Source organism: Arabidopsis lyrata (genome assembly GCF_000004255.2).
Source record: "Arabidopsis lyrata subsp. lyrata unplaced genomic scaffold ARALYscaffold_4, whole genome shotgun sequence".
NCBI lineage: Eukaryota > Viridiplantae > Streptophyta > Magnoliopsida > Brassicales > Brassicaceae > Arabidopsis > Arabidopsis lyrata.
In genome coordinates, this window is record NW_003302552.1 from 3,336,207 (window position 1) to 3,352,994 (window position 16,788).

The window sequence follows — 16,788 nt, forward strand, 5'->3', positions numbered from 1 at the left end:
ACTTTTTAAATTTCTTCAGTTTTGTTGCAGCAAATTTCAATATCCATTAAAAAAATATTTATCATATATGTCAAGTCACATTGGTTTTTATGTGTTCGGACAAGTCCATGGCTATAGGAAAAGGAACTGCAACAAGAGCTTCATATTCATATATCATGTATAATAGATAACATATTGTAGTGGTTTCTCAAAATTAATTGAATCGATATTGTTCAAGTACGTTTGGAAAACTCTTATTCAATGTTAATAGTAAAATTCTCATATATATATTTCTTAAAATGAAAAACTTTTGAACCATTGAACTTTTGGGGGTATATAATTCAAACCATTGAACTTTTTAAAGATAGTTTGAATAAACTACATATATACAGAAAATATTATTTTAAAAAGGAAAGTAAAGATATTTCACATTTATGTTAATTATTTTTTGAGACCAAAATGTATAAACATTAATTGGTAGTCTAAGATACATTGAATAACATAGAAACAAATCTAGGGGTTTTAAATGACTCAAAATTGAACGATAAAGATGAACCTAATGGCTATCACTCTTCTTGTAAATAAGGACACATCATATATCCTAATTGCCTTTAAATAGAGGATTATTTTTACACTCTTCATCATTCTCAAATCATACACCATTTTGCATCTTCAACTATTTCATCCTTTTCGTAAATTTCTTTTAATACTCCGTTTCTCTCGTACTTACTCGGCTTGTTAAGGTGTGTTGATTTTATTTGTTGTTAACTATTTCATTTGTTTATATATAGAGGTCGTGTTGAGGCATATATATGCATTTTTTTATGTTCAAATTGTGATTTATTTTGTTTAAATTGCTTGTTTAATGTGTTGACACTATTTTCAAGATTCCAATTTGATTAAGAGTTCTTCTTAGTCCAATGGTATCATCACTATATAATTCAGATCTGAACATATTGTTATAAAATTGCATCTTATTATAAAATTGAATAATAATATGTTCTTTTTTTCTTTTTTTCGGATGCTGCAGATGAAATCCACAGAACAATATAATTCAGATGCTGCAGATGAAACCCACAAAACATCTGCAGTATCTCCTCTTATAATGGTCTCACCGCTTCGTACCATTTGCCCGTTTGATGACTCCAAGGATTGGTATGATGACTGGTATGATGAAGATGCTGGTCTGAACACTGGTTCAATCAAACGAGAACCATCCGATGATGTTAATGGTGAAACGGACGACTCATCAGCAGCCCCTCCTCTAATGGTCACACCGCTGCAAACAATCAGACCATCTGATGACTCCAACAACAACTGTTATGATGTGGGTGCTGGTCCTAGTACTGTTCCAGTAAAGCGAGGGCGTGGCCGACCAAAGGGTTCAAAAAAACCGAAGAAGCCAAAAACAGATGATCCCAACAGCAGAATGGTGGAATCTTGTTCGAATTTCGATTCAAGGATAACTGAAGTGGAGAGAGAAACCGGGAATCAAGAGATAGTTGGTTCGGTTTTGAAGCGGTTTGACGCGGTTAGACGGCGATTATGCCAACTAAACCATCCAAAACACCTCCTAACAACAGCGTCAACTAATTGCACGAAATTGGGGGTCCAGACAAACAGGAGGAGGAGAATTGGTCCAGTTCCTGGAGTACAAGTAGGCGATATATTCTACTACTGGGGTGAAATGTGCTTAGTCGGTCTTCACAAACAAACGGTTGCCGGAATTGATTATCTGACGGCTGCAGAGAGTGCAGTGGACGGTCAAGCTGCTACAAGTGTGGTAACAGCAGGAAAGTACGATGATGAAACCGAGGAGCTTGACACATTGATCTATAGCGGACACGGCAGAAAAGTCAAGTATGGTCCACCGTGTGATCAGGTTTTGCAAAGAGGAAACCTTGCTCTAGAAGCAAGTGAAAGAAGAGGGAATGACGTTAGAGTCGTGAGACGGGAAGTGCATAACAATGAGAAGGTATATATCTACGATGGACTTTACATGGTATCAAGGTCCTGGATTGTGACAGGAAAATCCGGTTCTCAGGAGTTCAGGTTCAAATTGGTGAGGAAACCAGACCAACCTCCTGGTTATGCAATATGGAAATTAGTTGAAAAGTTGAGGAACCATGAATCGATTGATCCAAGAGAGGGTTTTATACTTCAAGATCTTTCTTTTGGAGAAGAGCTTTTACCAGTTCACCTCGTTAATGAAGTCGATGAAGACGACAAAACGATTCCAGAAGATTTCGAGTACATTAGATCTCAGTGTTACTCAGGTATGAAGCATGATCTCCATGTTGATGGTCAAGCACTAGGATGCCATAATTGCCAAGGTGAGTCATGCAGTCATCAAAACTGCACGTGCATGGGTAAAAACGGTGGCCAGTTACCATACCATAAAAATATTTTGGTTTGTCGTAAACCATTGATTTACGAGTGCGGTGAATCTTGTACCTGCCCCATCGATTGCCCAAACCGATTGGTTCAAACCGGTTTGAAACTCCACTTGGAAGTGTTCAAGACAACAAACTGTGGTTGGGGTTTACGTTCTTGGGATCCAATCCGAGCCGGAACTTTTATCTGCGAGTTTGCTGGTGTGAGCAAGGCAAAAGAAGAAGTAGAAGAGGATGACGATTACTTGTTCGACACATCTCGGATTTATCATACCTTCATATGGAACTATGAACCTCAGCTTTTGCGTGAAGATGCTTCAAAACAGGTCTCTGAAGTTATCAATCTTCCGACACAAGTCTTGATAAGCGCCAAGGAGAAAGGAAATGTTGGTCGGTTCATGAACCACAGCTGTTCGCCGAATGTTTTTTGGCAGCCTATTGAGTATGAAAACAACGGTGTTACTTATGTTCGCATTGGACTCTTTGCGATGAAGCATATTCCTCCGATGACAGAGTTAACATATGACTATGGAGTTTCCTTTGTGGAGAAGACTGGAGAAGATGAAGTAATTTATAGAGGAAAGAAGATTTGTCTATGTGGTTTAGTCCAATGTTGTGGCTCTTTTGGTTGATTTGGACTTTATATCATTTGTGTTTTTTTTTTTTTTTTTTTTTTTTTTTAGCTTCTTTGTTTCTTTTGTTTTTGTTGTTGTATTTTTCTTTCTTAAAACATTAATAAAAGTAGTTTTTTAATCAGACTTTTTTTTGCCTAAAACGATTCATTTTCAATTGGTATACAGATTTTGTTTCCTTAATTTTTTTTTGTTTTTGGATTTAATTTTGATTTATTTTTTTTTAAAAAGTATTATATGGCATATTGTTGTATTTTGATTGGCTAATCAAATGGGAGTGAATAAGAGAGCCCAAGAATTTTTCTTATAATAATCAGAACTATCCATTAGTTTTTTGTTTTTTTTTTTAAATGAGATACAAATAAAAATAAAAACTAAGAACCTTGATTTTTTAACTAATGAAATAAAACTCTCTTATCCATTTCTTCTCCATATCTTAACGGCTGAAATCGACGTAGTGTCCGTCGAGTAATTTCTTCTCTGACAACTTCTCCATTCTTGGTCTCGTGGTCCTAATCTTTCAATTACGACAGGCATGTTCGACGACTATAGGCTGTAGTAATTGTGTCTAGGGTTCCGTTTCATTTGTCTATGTGGTTCAGTCCAATGTCGTGGCTCTTTTGGTTGATTTGGACTTTACATCATTTAATTTGTGTTTTTTTTTTTAATTGTTTTTTAGCTTCTTTGTTTCTTTTGTTTTTGTTGTTGTATTTTTCTTTCTTAAACCATTAATAAAATTAGTGAATTTTTAATCAGACTTTTGCCTAAAAGGATTCATTTTCAATTGGTATACAGATTTTGTTTCCTTAATTTTCTTGTTTTTGGATTTAATTTTGATTTATTTCTTAAAAAAGTATTATATGGCATATTGTTGTATTTTGATTGGCTAATCAAATGGGAGTGAATAAGGAAGGTTCACCTTTAGGGTTGAACCCAAAAAATTTTCTTGTAATAATCAGAACTATCCATTAGTTTTTTTTTTTTAAATGAGATAAAAATAAAAATAAAAACTAAGAACCCTTGATGTTTTAACTAATGAAAGAAAACTCTCTTATCCATTTCTTCTCCATATCTTAACGGCTGAAATCGATGTAGTGTCCGTCGAGTAATTTCTTCTCCGACAACTTCTCCATTCTTGGTCTCGTGGTCCTAATCTTTCAATTACGACAGGCATGTTCGACGACTATAGGCTGTAGTAATTGTGTCTAGGGTTCCGTTTCATTTGTTTGTGTAAGGAGTTTCTTACACAAATTTGTAGAAACCAAAATTTAAAAGTTAGATTTGTTTATTTACCTGAGTGTGTTGGATACACTTTGATGTGTGTCTCATCTCCAGATTTCTTTTAATTCTTCTTTCAATGATTCCTTTTCATAAAATATATGCACAGCTTTTTCAACCTTTCTGGGGAAAGGATCAAGAGATTAATCTTCTCTTTCATTATTATTTTCTTTTTACAATTTTCTAAACCCTAAAATTGTAAATTTTCTTTTTCATATTTCGAAATTGCAGTAGTTAAGAGCATCTCCAATCCCACTTTATTTTTTTCTATAAATTCTATTTTAGAACACAATTCTCTCCAAGCCTACTCTATATCCACTCTAAAATAGAATAAAAGAGATGATTGCTCTATATTTAGAGGAACTCTGTTTTTTTTTTACTCTACCTCTATTTTAGAGTAGGATATAGAGTGATACATTGGAGAGAAACCATGTTCTATTATAGAGTTACTATTACTCTATTTTAGAGTAAAAAATAGAGATATACATTGGAGATGGTATTAAGTCTTAAGCAACATTTTCTTGCTTTTTTTTATTAGATCACAAGAATTCTTATCCTTTGATATTAGGTATATATAGTTTGTGATCTCTGTTGTTACACATTGTTGTGGAGTGTGTATCTAGTGCCGCGGGTGATATGTTGAAGACTAGATCAATCGTATTTAAGTTTTAATGTGTTTTTGCATTGCATGTGTATGGAAATTGTCATCTCATGAACTCTCAAAGCTGTATCCGGCTCTGTTCTTTGTATCATATGGTCATGTGTTTTTGTGACTTTTCAAAGTTGCCAAAGGCTTTTGAAAGAAGTTCCAAAACAATATGAAACTCAACCTGTAGAAGATGTTCCAAGCCACCTTCATGGGTCATGGCTACAAATTTGAAAGACTGCCATGTGCGTCTGATCTTATTGATGCATTGGAGCCACAGTTAGGCCACACAAGATCTGAAATAAGCTTCAGGTATTTATTTCTCAATGAACACGAGTAAGAAGTTTGGTAAAGCATTCTTGTAGTGTAGGGAGATTCTTTTTAGGCTCTGTTTCAACTGAGGAAACATGTTTTAGGTATTCACTTCTACTTGTCCTTGTCTTGGAGAGATTTATGATGATTACCATAATTAGGCCTGGGCAAAAAACCCGGACCCGATACCCGAACCGATATCCGGACCGAAAAAATCGGGTTGGGGCGGGTTGGGGCGGGTTAGGGTATTAGAAAATTACCTCATTGGGTAGAGTATTGGATTACCCGTGGGTATCGGGTCGGGTCGGGGATTACCCGTTACCCATTTAGGGTACCCACAAACCCGAAGAAATACACATGTTTATATATGTATATAGATAATTAGATATATAGTCTTATATAGTTATATACTTATATGTATGTCCTAGGTTTTAGGTTTTGTGACTTTTGACGTTTGGGTTTATATATGTATATAGATAATTAGTTATATAGTTGTATACTTATATATATGCAATACACATATGTTTATATATGTATATATATAGATAATTAGAATCTACTCTTAACACTTAAGAGTTAAATAGTCATCTTTGTTATTTTGGATTGGATTTAGAATTTAAATGTCATGTTTGATGTTCTATTCTCGATCATTTGAGTATGTAAACTGATTTTAAACTTCGGGTATTACCCAAACCGATCCGAACCCGACAAGACCCGAACCGGACCGGAACCGAAACCATAGGAATACCCGAATGGACCCTAAATTCATTATCCATTCAAACCGAACCCGAATGGGTTTTACCCGAACCCGAACGGGTTACCCATATGCCCAGGCCTAACCATAATGGGTACAGATTGTTAATATAAAAGTATATAAAGTGCATAATGAATACACTTACATTAGGAAAGAGTTCTTTTTTTAAAGTACATAATGAATACACTTACTCTAGTAATCATTAAACTATGGTTTTCTTTTTCCAAAGCTCTCTAGTTCCAAGGAGTGTTTGCCAGTGGAAACCAAACAGTCTCTAGTTCAAAAAAAAAAGGTCTTCACCTTGAAACGTTGTGTTTACTACACTCTTTCCTCCTTGAGATCGCAGTGTAAAGGCTGAGAGAGCATAGAGAATGGCAAATCAACATTTCTTCAAGACGCTTCTTCCTGGCTTTCACAGCCACTTGTTTAGACATGAACAACCTCGGTGAATTATGTTCTTTTGTCTCTAACTGATATTAAAAAGAGAATCTGTTTAACTAATACTAATTGGATTTAAGTCTCTTCCGAAGATTCAAAGGAAAAAGAAGAAAGAAGTAGAGTCTTCACTATATCTCTCTTGTTTCGTGGCTAATGTCACTCCTTCGAATCTAGGTTATGACTCACTGGTATCTCTACTTCTAATTTTAACTCTAAAGAAACTCTTATACTAGGGTCTGATTTAGATCAAAATCATGTTTATTGTTATGAATTTCCAGAATCTTCCGTTGAGTTTTGTGAGGGCAAATGGTGTATACAAAAGATGTGGAGACATGATTCTGATGAATGAAAAGGGTAGATCGTGGACTGTAGTTTCTGTCATGCGAATGAAACTAATATATCCGCTTTGGTAAACATTCTATAGCTTTTATTTGTGAATTCACTTTTAACACTTAAAAAGATACTTGATATATTCCGATGGAAATGATCATGTAGTTGATTGTTTACGTTGGTAATTAAAGAGTTTGTATATAGCCGAACATCATAGATGAGATAGAGTTGGAACAGAGCCGGCCCTTTTATAATTCAGGTCTCCAAGTAAAAGAAACATTAAGGCCTATTATTTAGTGGGGCAAGAAAATATTAAAAATGTAACTTAGAGTGATAGGATTAGAACTGCCACTCATTGATTCTTAGAAATGTTTCTACAACTAGACTACTAACAAATTTTGGCATTTTGTAGGCGGATTCAATATATATAATTTTTTTTTGGTAAAATTCAATATACATAATTCTTTTGGCTGCAAGTCCAAGATTGATTTGCTTGGCCTCTTAGCCAGCTCTGTGTTAGAATTTGGAAAATAAAATTGTGAGGTTTATAATAACTTTGATCATGTTCTTATCTACTTATACATAGTGTGTAGATCATTTTGTTGCAAATGATTCTTTTTTCTTTATCAAAGTTTATATTCGTAAAATTTTATTGAGTGAAGTTGGATCTTGCCAGACTTCTAAATAGCAAATATAAGAGACTAGAATATCAAAGTTTTTATCTAGTTACCCTGCTTTACTTCATCGATTCCAAAATCAAATCAATTTTAAGTTTCTGGCTCAATACAATATTGATAACTTTAGAGATATGAGAATATTATATACTCAATGTTAAAAGATAGTTATGAAAATTAATATCATATTACATATCATACGATATGTATATCTAAAATCAGTTTAAACGACATATATGAAGAAATTTCACTTGAATGTTGTTATATAGTATATGTATAGGTAATCTATTTTGGTTTGAATCTTCACTAATATATTTGTTATATATGTACGTAAAGTATGTAAGGGGTTACATTTTTATTTGGTTACACAATTTTTTTATACGTGCATGACGATTTTGTAGTGCACGTGTTTGCTTTTGTATCCGATGTTTTCCTTTTAAGTCCTGCTTTTATTCCTAATAGATTGGTGTTTTGAGTTTTTTTTTTTCTGTTCCATAATGATTGTTATTTTGTATCAACGTCATTATTACTTTCATTTGTTATCAATCAAATAATCGAAAAGTAGAATTAATAAGGGAATCTTGCAAAATGTACCACTTTTTGAAAAGTGGCTTTTAAAATCTACCACAATTAGAAACAGTTTTCAAAATCTACCACATTTCATTGCCACATGCAAATTTGTGGACGAAATTACCTTTGATGGTGTCAGACTGTTGTGTCAGATAAAGGGACAAGTTGGCACTGGCGGGAAGAAGAGGAAGCAGACTGCAATAAATGTTGCACGTTTACAATTGCATATAATTTTATTTAAATCTATATATACATTTTTGGAACACTTTTAGTAAATAAATCCTGGGGTTGGGCAGTATTTACAAAGAATGTCATTGGCATTTATTATTACTTTTACAAAATTTAAATAAAAGATATTAACCAAACAATATATTGCCTAATTTGTTTCTAAAAATCTCTACACAATCTTTCCATATATCTTCAAAAAGTTTTTATAACAAATATTTATATTAACATTTTGCATAGCAATAAAAATACTAATTTATAATAATCAAAATATTCACATAGAAAAATCATATACACATACAGAAAAAAGAATTATATCTATTATCATTTAAGCCGTTGCTTTATTTAAATTAAAAAAAAAACATAAAAACTTGAAATCATATACTTTATATTATAAATTTGAAATATATATTAGTAGTATAAATTTAAAATCGTTCAAAGAACGGTATATCACGGGTGAGATCCTAAAATTATTAGATTTTATAACAATAATAATTTATTTTCTTGGATTTTATAACACTAATAATTTAGCTAACGAGATAATATAAACGGGTTTATATGGGATGACGGGTTTGGGTTGATATTAATAAATAACGGTATATCACGGATGAAATCCTAAAATTGACAATCAAAATACAATTATACAATCTTAAACACAAAACAAAAGAAACAATGTTAACAAAACAAATCCAACTTAAATTTAAAATATTTAGTTATAAAAAAACAGACCCACGGTATACTACAGAGTAAAATATTCAAAATTTTAAAATCCACCATACATCGTTACTTAAAAAAAATGTATGTTTTCGTATCTATACTTCAAATATTGATAGATAGATATCTACATTTTAAAATACAAATTAATATGATATATATTTAGTTAATCTTTTAAAAAATAACATTACACTTTTTAAAAAAATATAGCTCCGCGGTATACCACGGGTTAAATTCTAGTAATATGTTATATCGAGGACAAGTTCAGATCGAATGGGTAATAGAATTAGATTGGGGACAAGTTCTGATCGGATGAGTAATAGAATTAGATCGGTGACAAGTTCATATCGAATGAGTAATAGAATTACATCACAGACAAGTTGAGCGTGATGATTTTTATCATCCAATTCTCTTGACTGTCCATCGCCATATGGTGTAGTTTTTTTTTTTTTTAATCATTAATATTCATTTAAAATCCCAAATGGGCTGGGCCGAAGCCTTACACACAGAGAAGCCCAGATACAAAAAAGAGAAATAGTCAGTTAATCGGAACAGTAAAAAGAGCTCTGTCCTTGTTGATACTTGGTCGCAGAATGACCTAACCCTAGCGCCGACGGTTCCAAGATCCACGGCTGCTTGGCACCCTCGACGGATTGAAGATCGACGGCGAAAGAAACCGGTTTCCGCCATCAATCTCTCCCCTCCGATGGACCATCATAGCTACAGATCACCCAGCGAGCTAGCCACTCCGACGAACCAGATCGACGGTGATAGATCCCGGCCTAGCAACCTGTCACACTCGGGACTAACCCTACTCTTCACCGATCCGGACTACCCAATCTCTCCGAGTAGAAACCCTTCAATCCGGGCAAGGTTGAAGCAAATTGCAGCGGATCCAATGGACGGTGGCTCAACCGAACCCTCTGGATACGAACTCCGCAACTGCCATCTAAGCTCCGATGGAACTACCGTTAACCTCCTCGCCAAATCAACGCAACCCACCTTACTCCTCACCAACTTCCGCCGTAACCGCAATGTTTGGATCGATGGGTGAGCCGAGGATCTTCGAAGTAAACTCTCCAGCGTCCTCAACCGGGAGCCACCACTTCCAAGCTCCTCCTCCGCCGACCCATAACTACAGCTACATCGGCAAGGATAGTCCACACCACCGCTGACGGAGAAGGGTACTACTCACACTGGACTCTCAATGAGAAGCTTCAACCTGCGATTAAAATCTGAAACCTAAGAGAAAATCTAGATCTACTTTTGTCTGCGAGGAGAGAGAAGAGAGGAAAAAACAAGGAACGATTCTCCTACTTTTCCAAATGGTGTAGTTTTGCCTGCCAGAGATCTGGATTTACTCGGAGACAACTGGATCTTTTTTGTTATTTTGCAATAGGGTGAAAAAAAATTCAATAATCTGGGTAGATGAAGATAATAATGCTCAACTAATCTGTGGACCAAAATAGATGGTGAAAAATCTAAATAAAATTTGAAACCCTTAAATGAGAACAATTGGTGGACAAGATGTGGGATTCATGATAATAAAGCAAGATGATGAAATCGGGGACACGATCTAGACGCAACAGAGAATTTTCAATCGGGGACAAGATCTGGAGACAAAAACGAAAGTTAATTGTTTAGTCTTAGGAGATATAATATTTTTTTGTTAAAGCGCATGTGTCTCGAGGGAGGAGAGATAAATAAAGAAGTGAATGTGGTAGGAAGATAAATAGGGAGAAGAGATAAATAGGGAAAATAAATAGGGAGGGGAAATTGGTAACTTCAAATACTAAATGTGGTAGGAGTGGAAAGGAAGTTATGAATGTGGTAGATTTTGAAAGAAATTGGGAAAAAGTGGTAATTGTTGTAGTTTTTCCAATTAATAATATTAACTAACAAAAACATAACTAAAAATAAGTAAAATTTACTTTTTCTTTTATCATATATTAAATATATTTCTTATAAATTAGTAATCATACTTATTTCACCCATCCAAATACATTTTGGCAGCATCGTTGTTGCCCTAGGTTAAAACACTATTTTCGTTTTACATGTTAATATTGTAGCTGACCTGTTTCATGGCCAAAACAAACATAAGAAGAATATAGTGAACAAAGTTGTTGGGGTTATATATTACTATTACAGAAAATTATTGCCACTTAAAAAAAAAAATCACTTTTGAAATTGTTCGTTATTGAAATCTCATCTAATGTACTTTTATATGTTATTTGTATGTCCTGAACCATCAATTAATAAAAAAGATTCCCATGAATCAAACATCCTTTTCTTATGCATAAAAACACTTTAAAATGTCAATGCAATTAGTAAATTTAAAGTAATTATGGCTTTAGAGTTTAGCCTTCTGACTCTTTTTCCGTTAATTAAAGATTATCCACAAAACTTCTGTAGATCATGTTATATTTTCATGTTATAAAATATGTTCACTTGCAAGGATGCATATAATATTAGTATTTAACTATTTATTGACTCTTGCATTACTCGAAATATGTCACATACTATAAGTTAAGTAGAAACAAAGAGTTTATAAGTTAAGTTAAATATGTCATATTATTAGTGGGGATTAGAACTTCCAATCTCTTATTGATTCTTAGACATTATAGCCATGTTTCTACAACTAGACTACTAATAAATTTTGGCATTTTGAAGGCCGATTAAATATATATAATTATTTCGGCCGCAAGCCCAAAATTGATTTGCTTGGCATCTTGGCCGGCTCTGGGTTGGAATATGGAAAATAAGATTGTGTGGTTTATATTAACTTTGATCATGTTCTTATTAGATTTATAATTTTTGTCATGTTCAACTGAATCATATTTTATTCAAACTAGTGCATTATAAGAGGATGAAGAGCCATTCATTCAAGTTAGAAGAAAATAATAAAATGTTGTCTAATTTTCGATATTAATTAGTGTGTAGTGATTGTTCGAGTAATTAACTCAATACACTTAACCGTTAGGCAGTATATTCGAGGTCGATCCACAAGGACCAAAGATACTCTAAGGATTTTCGAGACTTGTTCTTAGCTAAAACTAAAAAGTTGTTTTGTTTGAGTTTTCCGAATTGTAAAATAAAAATGCAATTAAATTAAACGATTTAAGTTTCAAGATTTAAAGACATTAGGCATTAGGGTATTTCAGAGATCAATAAACAATGGAAACATGGGACAAGGAATTCAACAATTACGAACCGTTCTTGAACATGAACACAACTTAGACTAATTCTCTTTCAAGACATTAATCACTAAATTTGACTACTCGATTACTAAACTTTCGCATGTAATTTCCTAGTCAAATTCGCATTATCAAACAAGTTCATTTAGTTCACAATGCGTCCTAACTTCAACTTTCGTTGGCTAGAAATACATTGCTCAATTCACATTCTTTCAGGCATTCTATCGAACACTTTTGATGCATAGAAAAACCTAGGTTCTACAACAGGGTGATCAATCCTATTCTAGCATTAAGAACATGTGAATCAAAGAACCTAGAGAATGAGAATTCCAAACAACAATTAATCCATTAATCTATCGAATCTCCTAATTAGAACCCTAACACCTAATTAAAAGACTACTCACACATAGCAACAGAAACAAGACAAATAGATGAAGAAGACATAATTGAATTACAATGAAAATAAGAAATAGGGTTTAGAAATCTTCTCCAAATTGTCAAAGAGGATGAATCTCTAGAATCCCAAGGTTGCTTACAAGAGAAAAGTCTCAGAAAAATTGCAGAAAGAAAACGTGTAAAAAGAAAATTAGGTCTCTGGGGTTTTTATATCCAAGTACAAAAAAAAAAAAAAAAAAAAAGGAAGACAAAACCCGGTTTAGGAAAACCGTCTCGGGACGTCGAGGCTCGGATCGATCGATCCAGATATGCTGAATCAATTGGTCTTGGACGGATGAGGGTTGGATCGATCGATCCCCTCCTGGGATCTATCGATCTCGAGCTACTGGAACTTTTGGCTTCATCGTCACAATTGGGATCGATCGATCCACGCCTTGGATCGATCGATCCCCAGCTCCTGGTGATCTCTTGTACCGTTTCTCCATTGTTTTAGCTCCGAATAGGCTCAATCATGCACAAGATGCTCCGAATCCAGCTCGAGCACCTATAACCTGCAAAGGACTCAAGACACAACCGAAAAGACGCAAAAGACGGACTTTGACACGATAGATGACTCAAAACATGGACTAAACCAAGACTCGAAACCGTTAAAAACGCAACACATCATGTAGAAATTAGAATGTTCAGTTCAATCATTTTGTTGCAAATTATTCTTTTTTCTTTATCAAATTTTATTGAGTGAAGTTGGATCTTGACATACTTCTAAATAGCAAATATACGAGACTAGAATATCAAAGTTTATATCTAGTTACTCTGCTTTACTATCAATTTCTGATGCAGCGAGATATTTGGAGATATTTGGAAATATTCCAAATATGTATTTCTATTATATTTTAATTTATTAATTATAAATATTCTAGAATATTTTTTATGGATTTTAGGGTTTTATGCTTTTATTATAAATATCCTTCTTAGGCCTCCTATTATATTAAGTTGTTATTGAATTGATTAATCGAAATATTTAAAGAGGTATTGATAAACCACTGTGAAGAGTATTCACAAACCCTAAGAGCTTTTGTGAAAGCACTGAGATGAAGATTTTCAAACCCTAGTTTCCGGGTATTCTCAAAATCAACGGATCTAGTTCTATCCCTAGAAGCTTCCGCTTCATCAATTTCCAAAATCAAATCAATTTAGGTTTTTAGCTCAATATTGATAACTTTAGAGATATGAGCCTAATATTATATACTCAATGTTAGAAGAGAGTTATGAAAATTAACATCATATTACATATCATAGTATATCTAAAATTAGTTTAAACAGCATAGATGAAGAAATTTCACTTGAATGTTTTAGTTGTTATATATGTTATAGAAAATTAATTGTAACGCTCTGATCGTCCCTACCAGTGGGCCTCACGTCCTCTCTCGGGTCCATGGGCCCATCCCTGTCCGACGGCCGGTCCGCTACGTCCGGGAGGTTTTAAAGACTTTTTACCGACCCTACAAATCACCACATGATATTTCCCTGTGTTTTGTCCTCACTCTCACAGTTCCGACAATCAGTTCCCGGAAGGTCACCCATCCTGAAACTACTTCAGTTCAAGCACCCTTAACGGTGGAGTTCTCTCAGGACAGTTGACCGAAAACATAAGTGCACTTTGGTGACATAGGTGGCCAAATCAATCCTTTTAAACCTCTCCGCATGCACCACCATATTCCTGAAACCGGGGTGTTACATTAATTTTAGTTTGAATCCTAACTAATATAATTGTTATATATGTACGTAAAGTATGCATGGGTTTACATTTTAATTTGGTAACCCAAATTTTTATACTTGTGCATGACGATTTTGTAGCGCACGTGTTTGCTTTTATCGTTTTCGACAAATTTAAGATCAGATGTATTTCCTATTTAATCCTGCATTTATTCCTAATTGATTGATGTTTTGACTTTTTTTTTTATTCCATAATGATTGTTATTTTGTAACAACATCATTATTACCTTCATTTGCTATCAATCGAAAAAAAAGAAAAGTAGAATAAATAATACTCCCTTAGTTTCAGTTTAGTTGTCGTTTTAGAATTTAAATTTTGTTTCATAATAGTTGTCGTTTTAGGTTTTCAATGGAAATGTTTGGTGAAATTTCCAGTTTTATCCCTACTGTTTTAATGTTTTGGCCAATGAAATTTTTTATAAAATATATTAAATAAAAGATAAAACAGAAAATTTAATGTTTTTCTTAATTTGTGTGAAAAAAACTTAAACGATAACTAAAACGAAACGGAGGGAGTATTAAACTAATAAAAACATAAGTAAAAAAAGTAAATTTACTTTTTCTTTTATCGTATATTAAATAGATTTCTTCTAAATTAGTAATCATGCTAATTTCACCCATTCCAATAAATCTTGGTTAGCTTAAAATACTATTTTTGTTTTACATGCTAGTATTGTAGCTTACGTATTTTATGGCCAAAAAAAACATGAGAAGAATATAGTGAATAAAGTTGTTTGGGTTATATATTACTATTTCAGAAAACTATTGTCATTTCCAAGAAAAAATTACTTTTGAAATTGTTCGTTATTGAAATCTCATCTAATGTACTTTTATATATTATGTGTATGTCCTGAACCCCTGTTCTAAAAATCCCCGCCTAGCCCCGATTACTCCCCGCTTAATCGCTAGGCCCACCCTATCCGCCTCGATTAATGACTAATCCCCTAAAAAATCAGTAACCCGATTATTCTCCGCCTAATCCGATTACTTCCCGCCTAATCCGATTATTTTCCACCTAATCTTATATACCCCGATTATTTTTTAGATTGCAAGTATAAAAAAACCTTTCATTTTTGTTATTCAATCATTTGAATAGGGAGTTTGTGATGTTTTACAATAACTTGTGTTCAAATTTTAATAAAAATCATAAATTTGTAATAAAAATCATAAATTTTTACAATATTGGATTAATATATTTTAAAAATATGAAAATAACCCTAAAACTAATCCCCGGTTAATCCCCGATTTTAATCCGATTTTCCGATTAATCGCTAGGCCCATGCCGAGCGCCCGACTAGCGCCTAGCGATTTTTCAAACAAGGTCCTGAACCATCAATAAAAGAGATTGCCATGAATCAAACATCCTTTTCCTTATGCATAAACAAACTTTAAGATGTCAACGCAATTAGATATTTAATGTAGGGTATGTACATAAAATGACCACAGAAGACTCTGAAATTAACTGACACAAATAAACACTTTTAGACAAACACTCTATCCGGCTAATTGACTCTTTTATCCCTACTAATTTTGCATGTCGTAGAAAGAAAGTTTTAGTTATATATCTTGTGTCAAAAAAAAAAAAAAGATCTTCTAGAAGATTTCTTTTTGAAACCGGGGAAAATCTATTCGTCTCACCTTCGCAGCTATATTAAGCAGTATCACCTCTTGAGTTTATTTCGAATAATAACGAATCTTCTCTAACATCTAATCGACATCTCCCCTAAACTATAAAACGATGTAAGCAAGTTTTTTAATTTCCCTCTTTAGGGTTTTTGATTATCATATTCCAGTCGTGTTCTTAGTTTTTTCCAAAATTTGAGTTTTGGTTCGTGTTCTTGTTTTTAGTAATTGTTCCGGTCCTAGATCTTTATGAATATTTTGTTTAATGTTAATTTTGTATATAGTCCGGTAACATTGTGTTTGCCTCTCTTTGTGTATTTCTGATATTCTTGAGTTTTCGTTCCTGTTCTTGTTTTTTTAAGAATTTTTGAGGTCTCATATCCTTATGAATGTTTTGTTTGATGTTAATTTTGTAAATAGTCTGGTACGTACCTTTGTGTTTGCCTCTCTATGTGTATTTCTGAATAACCAACCATTTATTCTGATAACATGTTAGCGACTAATATTGTTAACGATGATGTATTCTTGAGGCGCTAATGATTAGTTTTTTTTTTAATGAAGGGAGACATAAATCTTCCAACTCGTATCATCGCTGTTGTAGATGAGCCACCAGGACGGAGGGTAAACGTATACCAAAATTTTGGACTCTTTCGAAAAAGATGAGCTGTCATTTATTAGGAAATCTCAATGGAACGACTGGACGAGTTTTAGTTTGTTGCTACTCAGTTGGTAGTTAGCGGTGGCGAAAACCAACAAGATGTGGATTCTTTTCGAAGATACCCCAATTAGATTCTCGCTTAGAGAATTCAAGATTGTGATTGGGTTACTCTGCAACAATTACCCGACTATTTAGA

At 33.6% G+C, this 16,788-nt stretch overlaps 1 protein-coding gene across 1 annotated transcript; it reads left to right on the forward strand.

Annotated features, from left to right (window-relative positions):
* The first annotated feature begins 312 nt into the window (after positions 1-312).
* LOC9314856 (histone-lysine N-methyltransferase, H3 lysine-9 specific SUVH7) lies at positions 313-3,033 on the forward strand. Its single transcript, XM_021027169.1, has one exon. The coding sequence runs from the start codon at positions 977-979 to the stop codon at positions 3,002-3,004; it is 2,028 nt and encodes a 675-aa protein (XP_020882828.1). The 5' UTR covers positions 313-976; the 3' UTR covers positions 3,005-3,033.
* Positions 3,034-16,788: the final 13,755 nt, after the last annotated feature.